The sequence below is a fragment of the Capronia coronata genome (genome assembly GCF_000585585.1).
Source record: "Capronia coronata CBS 617.96 chromosome Unknown acBCG-supercont1.1, whole genome shotgun sequence".
NCBI lineage: Eukaryota > Fungi > Ascomycota > Eurotiomycetes > Chaetothyriales > Herpotrichiellaceae > Capronia > Capronia coronata.
The window spans coordinates 4,436,109-4,448,666 of NW_006912893.1; the positions used below are offsets into that span (position 1 = coordinate 4,436,109).

At 53.0% G+C, this 12,558-nt stretch overlaps 5 protein-coding genes across 5 annotated transcripts; 2 read left to right on the forward strand and 3 right to left on the reverse strand.

The window, feature by feature from the left end:
- Window positions 1–399: 399 nt before the first annotated feature.
- On the forward strand, window positions 400–2,502 carry A1O1_01582 (uncharacterized protein; the record flags this gene model as incomplete). Its single annotated transcript, XM_007722495.1, has 1 exon — window positions 400–2,502. The coding sequence occupies one exon, from the start codon at window positions 400–402 to the stop codon at window positions 2,500–2,502; it is 2,103 nt and encodes a 700-aa protein (XP_007720685.1).
- A 385-nt stretch (window positions 2,503–2,887) lies between these two features.
- Window positions 2,888–3,931, reverse strand: A1O1_01583 (uncharacterized protein; the record flags this gene model as incomplete). The annotated part of the gene is made up of 1 exon (XM_007722496.1): window positions 2,888–3,931. One exon carries the CDS (start codon window positions 3,929–3,931, stop codon window positions 2,888–2,890), a length of 1,044 nt encoding a protein of 347 aa, XP_007720686.1.
- A 1,332-nt stretch (window positions 3,932–5,263) lies between these two features.
- On the forward strand, window positions 5,264–7,468 carry A1O1_01584 (uncharacterized protein; the record flags this gene model as incomplete). Its single annotated transcript, XM_007722497.1, has 1 exon — window positions 5,264–7,468. One exon carries the CDS (start codon window positions 5,264–5,266, stop codon window positions 7,466–7,468), a length of 2,205 nt encoding a protein of 734 aa, XP_007720687.1.
- A 754-nt stretch (window positions 7,469–8,222) lies between these two features.
- A1O1_01585 (homoisocitrate dehydrogenase, mitochondrial) lies at window positions 8,223–9,722 on the reverse strand (the record flags this gene model as incomplete). The annotated part of the gene is made up of 4 exons (XM_007722498.1): window positions 8,223–9,096; window positions 9,351–9,520; window positions 9,608–9,648; window positions 9,698–9,722. The coding sequence occupies 4 exons, from the start codon at window positions 9,720–9,722 to the stop codon at window positions 8,223–8,225; spliced, it is 1,110 nt and encodes a 369-aa protein (XP_007720688.1).
- A 393-nt stretch (window positions 9,723–10,115) lies between these two features.
- A1O1_01586 (uncharacterized protein) lies at window positions 10,116–12,183 on the reverse strand (the record flags this gene model as incomplete). The annotated part of the gene is made up of 3 exons (XM_007722499.1): window positions 10,116–11,967; window positions 12,013–12,105; window positions 12,164–12,183. 3 exons carry the CDS (start codon window positions 12,181–12,183, stop codon window positions 10,116–10,118), a joined length of 1,965 nt encoding a protein of 654 aa, XP_007720689.1.
- Between the last annotated feature and the right edge of the window lie 375 nt (window positions 12,184–12,558).

Consider the following 12,558-nt stretch of genomic DNA (forward strand, 5'->3'; position numbering starts at 1 on the left):
GCGGTCACCCAGCGGACAAAAGGCTCACAAGGCTATGAAGTGGATGGAGTCCTCCTGATGATGTTGACAAAGAGCAAGATTGTATATGTGATAAATCGTGTTGTGCCGCACCCAGAGCACGCACTCAGTCTATTCCCTTCACCTGCTTCTCATCTCAATTCAGTCACTCGTGAACTGTTCATAATCATCATCAACCTCAATATCTCGGCGCCATCACTCAACTTGCCCTTAACAATGTTCCCACAATCTCGGCGAGCGCGACGACGGTCAAATATGTTGCTGGGCCTGATTCCTCCCTCGAGACGAAACCATGATCCTCCTCTCCCACCTCAACCTTACTACGACAACGAAGTCGACGAGGACGAACCTTTCCTGACATTCCCTTACTCCCTCCACACCATGAATCCTCGGACTTGTTCTCCTCCGCCACCGGGCGAGCGGTCTCGCAGTCCAGAGATGGTGATCCACGTCGAACAGACAGTCACGGTCGAATCAGTCTACGAAGAACCGCTCAATAACGACTCGACCGAGCGTCCTTTTGGCGACAACAGCAACTTCTATCAAGCCACCGTCTCTGCTGCCTCCCAGCTTGCACGAGCCATCTTCTCAGCTCCTATCGTCGAGCACGAGCACGACGACGACATCAACTTGCCTCTGACTCGCCCTCAAACCCGAAAATGGATATGGACTGCGGTGCTTTTGGCCCTGGCAAATCTCATAACACATGTGGTGGACAGCATGATGAGCGTTATGGCTCCTACAATTGCCTACGACCTTGACGTCCAGGGCTTCCAGTGGCTTCTCGCAGGTCCTGCAATCGGCGCGGCAGCCACGGTTTTGACGGCTGGCCAGCTCTACGCTGTTCTTCCTTTCAAGGCAGTCTACACCTTCTTCGCTCTTCTGCTACTCCTCGGTATCATGTCGCCTGGCTTCGCCTCATACATGATCTTCCTCTTCTACACACGCATTCTCGTGGGTGCCGGCATAGCAGGACAACAGTTGGGTGCGCTCATCTTCCTGGGACACAATGGCCAGTTCATCGACAAAGTGCGACGGGATTTCTACATCAGCATCAGCACCGCGCTGGGCTTCATCATCGGCCCAATCTTCGGAGCTTTGTTCGCACATCGAGGCAAGATATGGGGCTGGGGCTTCTACACAGCTTCGATGCTCCTGGCAATCGTCCACATCGCGCTCATCTATCTGCTGCCCAACAAGTTCGACATGGGGCAGAATCTGCCATGGACGCTGGCCGACACTGTTGCCTTTGGGGGCTTGAGCATGATACTGCGTATCGACATCTTAGGCTGTTTGCTCAGCTTCTTCGGCATCCTGACCCTACTCATCTCGTTCAATCTTGCCGGCACTTGGATCCCCTGGTCAGCTGGCTACATGTACGTCCCTATCGGAATCGCAGCTTTCTTCGTGAGCTTCCTCTTCGTCCAACAGTACTTTCAGATCTGCGCATCGAGCTCGACACTGCTGTTCTCGACCCGATATCTACGGTCTTTCAAAACCGTGGCGTTATTCGTTCTGACATTTCTCACATCCGGGATCTTTCAGACGGTCTTCGCCTACTCGGCCTTGTATCAACTCATCACTCGCCCAAATCCATCGCCAATCGCAACAGCATTTTATCTGTTCTTCACACTTACGGGGCCATACCTCATCCCGCTGCTTGTTGTGCCGCTCTATTTCGGAGGTGGACTCATCAAGGTGTATCCTGGAGCCGCGAGCTACGGCATGTGGAGTGTGCTCGTATCACTGTTTCTGGTGCTCGGCACAACCCTCCTCTTCATCAGTACTCCATCCATTCTTCCTGCTCACGGCCTGCCGACGATTGCGAAGCAATTTGCCCTAGCATGCATTGGGTTCTGGTCTGCGGTCACTTTGCCTCTGGCCCATCAGATCCTGGACGTCTTCCAGCCAGTCAATGTTCCAAACCCCCGCCAGAAGCACCCTCACCATAACCGCTCCTTCATTCTCTTCGCAACATATCTTGGGGCCGCAGTGGCTCTGACTGCCGCCGGCTCAGTCTTCATGCATCTCGGTCCACGCGCAATCCTTCCTCTGCTCAACGAATACCAGAGCCAGCGTGAACCCCATGACGTCGCAGCCACGCCAGAGGATGCTCGCACGCTTCTGCTGGGCTACACTTTCGTCACCAAAGGCATCACCCCCACACTGTTCGCCGAGAGTATCAAAGTAATTGAGAACACATTCGGATGGAGTTTCCTTGTACCGCAGGGATTCGCCATTCTTATGTTCCTATTGAGCGTCTCTTACATGATCCGCAAGCTGTTTCTGGATGGCTGGAACTTCAAGACCCTCAACGAGAAGGGGGTGCCTGCGGACTGGCGCAAGGGCAGTGGCCAAGCAGGACGCCGCACGCATATCGAAGCAGGAGGACGGGTTGTGGAGTTGGAAGAGACGGGCGAGAGCGCAACTCACGGGACTTGTACAACAGTCATCCAAGGCCCCTGCACTCCAGTGGTGTCTTAGGGAGGAAGCGGACGCCTTCGTTGACGGAGGTCCACCAAGGTGATGAATCCCAAAGAGGGTCAACAGAGAAAGAGAAACGCACTGTCAGCGATGCGACCACCAGTTGAGTTCAGTTCACATCAAGTGAGGTTGTAGCAGATGGACTGAGCTCACCTCAGAACAATGATCGAACGTGGGACTAGCTATGAACAAAACTTGCTATGAAACGAGAGATCAATCCTGAAAAGTAGAGATCCTGCCTGCTTTCTTCATGGGTATCTGAGGGCCTTGCCCAAACGCTGTGTATTGTACATCCTTTTCGCCCCTAAAGCTCTGTTTGTTCGTGCTCTCGTATATTTGCGCATCCAAGCAATCAGCCAGACAAACGTAAACGAATACTACTCAATTAATCAACGCCCTCGTCATCGTCGTTAATATCTGGCGGTGATTGGTCTTTCTTGTCTTCTTTCTCTGTATCTTTCGGTTCGGCTTTCTGGGCGAGCCTGCCGACACCCTCGCCCTGGCCAGCTTCAGCCTCGGCCTGCTCTAACTCCTCGCCAAAAAGAAGTGTGAAAACCACAGAGGCATATATCTCCCCAGACGACTTGTTCTTCAGAGTGTAACGCAGTTCGTGCGACTTGGAATCGACATATCTGATAACGTTCAGGCTGAAGCCTGGCAACTTGAGGGAGAAATCATTGAAGTCGAGGTACGGATTGCCGAAGTCGGCCTGGTACAGGCGGCCGGCCTCGAACACGAAAGCGTCCCGGTTGGCAGGTGTGAGGAAGTACTTCTTGCGCGCCGCCGAGTCATCGGGGATTTTGGCCGCCTTTCGAACCTCTTCCCCAGACCCTTCGCCGCCCTCTTCCACGATGGTCTCGTGGAAGGACGCGGCATTAGGGATCTTCCATGCGCTCTTGTCCTGTAATTGATCTTGCTCCACTACTTTGTCCCCTATCCGTAGATAATTCCAACTGCTCAACGCCGGGCCAAACAACGACGGTTTGTCGGCGTAAACATCGCCCTCGAGGCCCGGATCAATGAACCATTTTACGATCCTGAACGCCTGGTTGAATCCCGGCGGTAACCTGTCTCGAATCGGTCTGTCGAAGTCGTTGCCAAAGATGAGGTCGCCGCCGGGAATGTCTAATTTCGGAATGAATGAAAAAGCTATCGAGTACTGATCAGACTTGTGTAGCTCGTGGTCGAAGTACGGCGAGGTTTCGGGCGAATCGTCGGGGAAGCCCGTGAATCGCTGGATCCTCACGGCGAGAGATAGGATTATATGGTCGTTCTCGAACGTCAAGGTCTCGTCTGCATTCACTGGCACCAGCTTGTGTGTTGACGGGTCGTGCGAAGGGCCGGCCGTCACGCGCAGCCGATATTGAGTGTGCTGAGAGGCTTGGTCCGGCGCATCGGAGGAAGAGGTGGATGATGGTGTATTGGACATTGGAGTACTTTACTTTGTGTGTAGAGGTCTAGGAAAGAAGAACAAGACAGTACAGCTAAATGGGTGACCTCGTGGACAGTGGCGAAGAGATTGTTGGGTTGATGGGGGTTGTTGGTGCTGCGAAAAACGGAGATGAGTTTCCCAAAAATCAACCCAATTCATCATTCAATTGTCTCAAAATGGTAGTGACGTCAATGTTACCAAACTGCCACAATCGTACACTGCAGTGGCTGTCCATTAACCGGGTACGAGCATGCATTGGTAGCACCGCGCACTGTACGAAGGCGTGCACGGCTGGCAATTGTCCCTACGCTTTTATGAGCGACCTTCGAGTGCCTAAATGTTCATGGGGAGCCCCCTCTGGCCTGACAAACACTTGTCCTGTATACATGTAGTAGAAGATGATGTATCATTGATCTGGAGAGGCGAGAGCGAGCATTTGTTGGGCCACAGTTGTATACGAGGCAACATCCTGGAGGAAGACGCCATTCAGGTTCGCCTGTTTTGAGCCGCCTGTAGTATCTTGTTCAGCAGAGGAGGACAATAATCACTGACAGGCAACCGGTCTCTGCAAGGCAGAGGCAGCCTTCGACTCATCTTCCCTTGCCAGCAAGTCTATTATTGCCCGAACATCTCGCTCCTTTGGGCTTCCGGGGGTGTGCATTATGACAACCAACTGATACCTTCAATCCTTGTAACTCTTTCATGCTCTCCCTCTGTTTTTCTGTCCTAGTCATGTCTCAAAGTGAAAGACAGCCTTCCGTAGTCGTGCGGAAGGATAATGAGTAGTTTCTGGCGCATTAGATCGTACTTATGTTACAGGATGCAATCGAAATCGCAGTGATCGAGCTGCTGTCTGTTGCTAGACAACGCTTCATCGGTGAATTGCCCAGCATTCATCGTTGAAGCGGCGAGCGCTCTTGGGACGGCCGATTCAGAGGTCAGTGGCCGGCACCGAAGTGCGTAGGGGCGGACGGAGATGTGGCAGGCAGCAGCCTTAAATAGGAGTGGAAAGCTGACAAGATGAAGTACATCATTACGAACATGAACAATCTTGTCCAACAGATGAAGCATGAAGGCAGCAACTTGAAACACGAAAGTCGAACACGAACACGTTCAGACGCGTCGAGCATCTTCTTGGCGTAATCTAAACCGTATTCGGCATATTGTTTGGAGACGGCGTCATTGTTTACTTCTTGTCTCTAATGCACAACTTCAATCCACGAACATCTGCGCTGTTTTCTCTTTGATCCTAATACCCCAAGTAGTGTTCAGGTCATAACTTCTATCTGATCGGCTGAAGCTGCAGACATCAAGTCAAGTTGAGTGAAAATGATTCGACGATCGAAGCGACCGAGCTCAGCCATCTCGCCCATCAAACCAGCACAAGATTCCTCGCAAACCCATACCACAACCCCATCGGGGAAGAGACCAACAAAGAAAACACGGTTCTCCGACAGTGTTATACTCAACGCAACTACAGGCTTGACGCCTCACGTAGGCAAAGCATCTCTCGCTACCCCCAAGGCAAGAGGGGCATCAACTCCGGCGCCATCTCGATACCAGGAACAAGATGAAGTTCAGTTTACCCCTTTTCGTGAATGCCTGGAACCTCGAACTGTCAGACGCATGCGGCGCCATGGGTTGAGCGAGGAGATGAATCAATACCAGGCAGACCAGAAAGCCAACGCTGCTTTGCGGAGAGAACTCGACGAGAAGGATGTAGAGCTGAAGAAACTCAGAGCCGAATTGGACGATGCCCGTCGCTTCGACAAAGCACTTCTGAGCCACCCGAACTCAAGTCAGGACCGTATGCGCCAGCTGGAAACCGAAATTGCCCATCTGGAACGAAGTGTCAGCTTCTCGAGCGCGCACTCTGCGTCCAACAGCCAGGGACAAGGAGGTGGTAGCTCCCCACAACCGAGCGATGGAGACAACGACTTCCAGATATATGAGGACGACGGTGACAACGACGATCAAGTTGCCGACGGGGAAGATGCTCTCACTATGGGCTTAGAACTTGAGTCTGCCCGTCAAGCCAAAGAAGCATTCTTCCGTTCCAGTCAGGGATCCTCATTCAATCACCTCCATTTTGAGGACTCTCCTGTCCGCCCAAGTACTAGGCAGAAGAGCGTGCCACGATCTCCTCGATCTTTCTACCATGACCTTTCTAAACAGTTGAAAGCGGCAACCAATCGGGCGGAGGAGGTAGAACTCGCATTGCAAGCACTGAATATGGAGATCAAAAGCTTAGGGTTCCCTTGCAAGGAAGACGATGTTGCAGAATGTGTCACGAACATTAAACATCATTTCCGTCAAATGCGCCTTGACCTCGAGCAGGTTATTCCAGGAGAAACCGTTGGCTCTTTCGACAATTCGAGATTGATGCCCGAGATTATTGCTAAGTTGGCCATGCTGTCTCGAATGATGCGCGATCGAGAAGCTGAACTGAAATCCATGAGAGACCAACAGCGTTGTCTCAAGGGCAATTTCGATCATGCCATCACCGCAGCCGAAAAGGCCAACAGAAAGGTCAAGGAACTGGAAGACGCAATCGACAAAAACGCCGAAGAAATGCTACACCTGCGAATGCGAGCACAGGCTCTGGAGCGAGAAGCCAAAGAGCACGAGTCTAACAACCGATCTCTCATTACAGCCATCGAAAAGTACCGCGAAGAAGTAAAGAGATTGGAGCAGTTGGTCGAGTTGATCGAAGCTGAACAGGCATCGAGACTTCAGGACGTTCATGCAGCCACGGTGTCCCAGTTCACCAAACAGCTCTCCGACATGGAGGCCAAAGCAGCGGCCGAGTCTCGAGGAAGACGAGCAGCCGAAGAATCTGCGGTTGACCGTCTGCGTAGAATCAATGAGCTGGAGGCCGACATGTCTGCGGCGCGACAACGCTCGGAAGATGTCAAAGAAAAGTTGAACATCCTTGAACAGCAGCTGGCATCGTCGAGCCGTACCCACGAAGAAGAGATTGGGGGTCTCAACTCTCGCATATCCGGCTTGTCCACGGCTCTGACTTCAGCCAACGCGGAAATTGACAAGCTCCGAAAGATCAACGTTAAGCTCGAGGATCGATACCGGAGCGAGGTCGAGCACAGTGCCCAGGCCGTGGAGCGCATGCAAAATGAATGTATCCGGAGCGCGGCCAAGGTGAATGAGGAGAAGAAGAGCTACATCCGAGCGGCAAAGGTCCGATATGCTAATTGGGAGCTGGAAAGCGATGACCTCGTCTCGGATCCAGTTGGGCCTATGACTCCCGCGAGCATTGTGCGATTCTCCGACCCCGAAGCTCCGGACGACCATGTTGAAGGCAGCGTCGAAATGTCGAGAGGTCGGTCCCGTCGGCATGGCTCCAAGACCGGTCTGGGCATCATGAAGCGAGGCCGTCGACGTTACGATAGCGGTATTGGCATGGATTCTCTCAGCGAAGCCGACGAAGCCGACGCATCACAGGACGAGGCGATGACCCCGGATCTGAGTTCGGAAGCGGACATTGACGGTGAAGTTGATGTTGATGTGATGGTTTGAGAATTCAGCGGACTCGTCGTGGCTAGTGCCGTATCTCGTCGGCCCCGTCCAGGAATTTGGGTTGGTGGAATGATGGGCAAATGTCATTAGCGACCTTTTGTTTGTGTAAGGGGGAAGTTATTGGGATGTTGGATGCATTGGCGATGGCGTCTTGGATTTCTTATCATCACTAAACGTATCCAAGTGGGTATAGCAAATAGTTGTTGTCAGATTTCGGTGACGGATGTCAATGGTCGGCAGAGACAATGGCAGAGTGCCACCGCTCAAAACCGCCGTTCCACTCTTGTTCTGACTTCCATTCGTGGCGGTTGATCTCTGCGGTCTACAACACCGTCTCTAACCCGCTATATAGACTCCCTGCTGATTGTAGTCCCGCACTGCGGGTGTCTTAAAATCTGAATTATGTGGAATCCGAGTCGACGACTGCGTTTACGATCGCGACCCTGATACCGGCCATCAACGACTAAGAAGGACTTCGCATCGAACTGCCCAAACATGCATCGATTGCAACATTTACAAGACCGGGAAGGCCACCATGTTTGTCACCAGGTACGTTGCGTAGGAAAGCAATGTACCGTACAGTCAAGGAGCCGGAATCAAACAGATGCTCTAATCGTGGCTACACGGGGTCACAAAGTAAGCTGGCAGATCTTTGGGTCTTGAGTCCAGCTATCTTGTCTCACAGTGTCGCTTTTCCATAGCCCTTGCGTGCTTCATAGCCTTGAATATCCCAGTCATACGTCCGTCAAATGACTTACAACTTGCTCAAGATGTCATTTAACACTTCCTCCGTCGATGCATTGCCGCCCAAGTCGGGAGTAACGAAGCGGCCCTCCTCCAGGTTTTTGTCGACCGCGTTGTAAATCACGTTGGCCGCGTCCGGCAGATCCAAAAACTCCAACATGGTACCGACGCTACGGATCGTGGCGATCGGGTTGGCAATACCCTTGCCCTCGATGTCTGGCGCAGATCCGTGACACGGCTCGCCGATGACAATGCCGTCACCCACGTTGGCGGAGGGCACAAGTCCCAAGCTGCCGACCAGGGCGGCGGCGCCGTCGCTCAATAGGTCGCCGTACAGGTTCGGCGCCACAATCACGTCGTAGTACTGGGGCTGCAGGAACAGCTTGTACACCATGCTGTCGACAATCTGCTCCTCGATGGCCACCGAGGAGAACTGGGGCTGCGACAGGGCTTCGCGCGCCGTGGAGCGGAAGAGGCCGTCCGTCTGCGAGAGGACGTTCGACTTGTGCGTGATTGTGACGCAGGCCTTCTTCGCATGAGAGTCTCCCGAGGCATTGGTCGGCGAGGCCTGGCGCATCTTCTGTCTTCGCAGCGCAATCTCGCCCGCAATGTTGGCGATGCGCCAGCTGGCCTTGGACGAGATGCGTTTGATCGCCTCGGCGATCTGCCCCTCGCCGGAGGGATCGGGGTATGTCTTCTCCTCCTTCACGTACAGATCCTCCGTGTTCTCGCGCACAATGACAAGGTCGATGGGGTGCGGCGTCGGGGATTTGAAGGCAGGTGATAATGTCGTTTTGCAAGGGCGCACATTGGCGAACAGAGACAGCTTCTTCCGCAGCGCGACAATGGGAGACGTGTAGCCGGCTACCTTGATCGTCGGTGAACTGTGGAGGAACACGTTAGAGATCCGGACGAATGGTCTGATTCGACGGGAGATGACACAAATGTCAACCGAGGTCGCAGGAAGTCCAGATGAGCCCGGGAACAATCCCCCAAATTGACCATGAACGGGCTCAACCTCCGCGAAACCAATGCAACATCTTGGACTCTTTCAAGTAGAGGTGGCTCGAACTATTGTTCCAGGCCCCTACGCGACATTGCAGTATGGCTGGCATATAGTGTAAGGATTCATTCGTACCTCACGGCTCCGAACAGAGCGCCATCGCATTCTTTCTGTAGCGTCTCGACCGTTTGGTCTGGGAGTGCCGTGCCCGTGCGCTTGAAGCAGTCATAGCCGGCGTCGAGATCAACGAAGGAGAATTTGAGGCCTAAGGACGGAGGAAGCGATTCCAGGATACGTTTGCCTGCCTATATCGGGGCATGAAGTGTCAGTCTTGAACAGAAGTCTTTCGCGTCGCGAAGTCGCAAGCAGAGAGCGCGAAGAGGCCAACATACCGGAATGACCTCGCGCCCGATGCCATCGCCCGGAATCAGGCCTGACAACAGTTAGCAAGAAGAGGATAGACAGATTCCGCAGATGCTTACCTATGCGTAATGTTCTACTCGCCATTTTCGTCGCCAATATTGTGTGAAGAGAGAAAACTAACCCCAGAAAGCCCGCAGCTCAATTCAACTTGGAGCGAGTTGGAGAAAATCTTCAAGACACGAGGCTGAGCTCCGCCTCCGCGATCGGAGATATTCGACGTCTCCCAAACAAGGCTGAATTCAGCCTTGTCCCAGAGATCACCACTTTGTTCAGGCAAGGCATCATCTTAGAGATCACACGTCGGAGGTACCTATAGTCATGTCATTATCATTATTTCGTAGCTGTCTATGCATGTCTGTCGGACAGATATGTGCACTGCTATTCCCACTTCCTTCACCACATTGATTCGTCGAGAGCCTTTTTCACAGCCCGACCGGCTGTGAAATCGTGTACAGGCCAAACCATCCATTTGTCCAACTAATGACCATGTCGTCCTTCCAGGAATAATGCCGTGTTTTCCAACTGGGCATTGAACGATTTCACCCTGTCCAGTAGGCCCCCCTCCTCAGAAGCACTGCTGACGTTGTTGAGCACACTTCGAAGCAGACATTCCAGACCCGCTTCGTTGGCCGGATCATTCCGTTCCAGTTCAAGCTCTGCCCGTCTCGCGGCCTCGCTGAGATCCCAACGTTCTCTGGCATCGTCTTCGCATTGCCAGTGGCGCCGTCGCACAGCGTCACATTCGAGGGCGATCCGCTCCCGCTCCTTTCTCAATTCGATCCACTCCGTTTGCATGAAAGCTTTCTCTCTCTTGCTCTTCCGAACACGAGCTTCTAAGATGATTCGGTTCTCAGCGGCTTCTGACAGCTCGAAGAGTTCGTCATTCAAGTCTCGGCCAAATTCCTCTAGCGCCGTTCGTCTGACTTTCAAAGCTGCACGTTCAGAAGGCTGCATGTCTTCCGACATACGCCGGACACAATTCTCGATTGTTTCACGACAAATTTGAGCGAGCACATCCACCGCATTCGGTTCACTGCGGTCTCTTTCAAGGTCGTCGCGATTGGCGAAAGCATTCTCAGAGTGGACGTCGTTTTCGTTGGCTTCATCGATGGTTGGAAGTCTTGAGGAATTTGTTAATCGATGGGTCAGAATCGGGAATGTCGGCCTGGATGTCCCTCCCTTGGAAGAACGAGGGTTCTGAGTTCGGGTCGCGCCACGGTGGATGTTATCACCAACCTTCTTAGAAAGTGCTGGAGTCTGAGGTTCTGGGGAGCTCTCTTGAATATATGTCTCATCATCATCTCCATCTGTTCGGGTCGGAGATCCTGAGCGAGATGGTGGGGGGCTGTCTTCATCTTTGTCCCTTGACTTGGTGTTGGCATATCTCCGAGCACGAACCCGACTCGTTGACTGCGATGGAGCAGGTTGTGGCGTTTCCAGTGAGCCTGAAGACCCGGGAGCCTCCGACGGAATTTCCGTCTGCTGAAGTGAAACCTCATTGACGCCAGACGAGCGCCTCTTCTTGCGTACCAAGATAACGGACTTCCGTTTCTTCCGCCGTTTGTGGCTTGAGGATCCGGTATTATTCGAGGTAGGCAAGGACTTCTCAAGTGACATGACGTGGGTATCGTTACTCCGTCCTCCTGCTTCAGTACCTTCCGGGCCATCCTTGGCTTCCGGAATTCTCGCATTGTTGATGACAAGCCCTAACGCATCCTCTTTCGCCCTTGACACAGAATTGCGAGGGTATAATATGCTCGGTTGGCCACCCTTGACTCCTTGCGAGGCCAGAAGTGACCCATCTTCGCGCTGATATGCAGGGGTAGCATTGTCGTTTTCCTTGTTCGGCTCATGTTCCGGGAAAAATAATGGTGAGTCTTGTATCCGCTGAAATGCAATTGCACCAGGGGTATGTAATGGCTCAAGGCCTTCCTCTCCATCGTTGTCCTCTGCGACTGTGAATACCTCCCTACTACTCCGCCTTCCGGACCGTATTCCGCCTGTACTTGCTGCTGCGGGCGGCTTTGCCGACAGTTGAATTGGCGTCACAGCAGCCGGGGACAATCGCCTCCTCTTGGCTTGATGAACATTCTCCACAGACTGGTTTCCTCCCAACTGAGGCGCATCCGCTCCATTATGCTCAACTTGTTGCGGATTGTGTCTGGCTGACCTGATCGATGATCCTGTACGATTCCGACTGCCGGGCGTCTGTGAAGGATAACGAGAACTCAATCGTCGAGAGTGCGGACTGTTTCCAGTCTTTGAGCGTAGTGACCGAGCGGAATAGGGGATAGATAAGCCAAAATCGGTATTTTCAACCGTCCGAAACCTATCCAAAGTTAGCGGAGTCGACCTGCCATTGAGGAAGACGTACTCAGCATCTGATTGTCGCGCCAACAGACTTTCTTGCTTATCATCAACAAGTCCAAAATCTAGTCCAAAATCAGCCGCTGCGACTGCCCGTGACCTACAAAGGTTAGCAATCCATGGACACCTCATGCTCCTCCTTCTCCGTATAAACATACCCAGCACCACGCTGGCGCATGAGCGCGCGATCTTGTCTGGACAAAGAAGCCATCCAAAATGCGAATCATCCAAAATTTGTGTTCATTTGTCAAGCACGGGCAGATTCCCGAGGTTGGTCGCCTCGGTAAGGGCTTTGATGAATGAAGCGCTTTCCAAGCGGGACGCGTCGTTGTAACGCGACATGGGGAGGACAGATACTAGGACTAAGAGGTACTAGTTGGGAGCCGGCCACAGCTTAAGGCGGCATCATCCACGTTCTTAATGGGGAGATCTTTGCTGCTTGGCAGGTTCTCGAGCTGCGCTGGGCTATTAACCGCAGTGCCGCTGCGTACCCCGGCAGTGTAGTATAAGAACAACCCTTGTGGGAGCCCTCTAGAAGCCTGCAGCGCTGGAC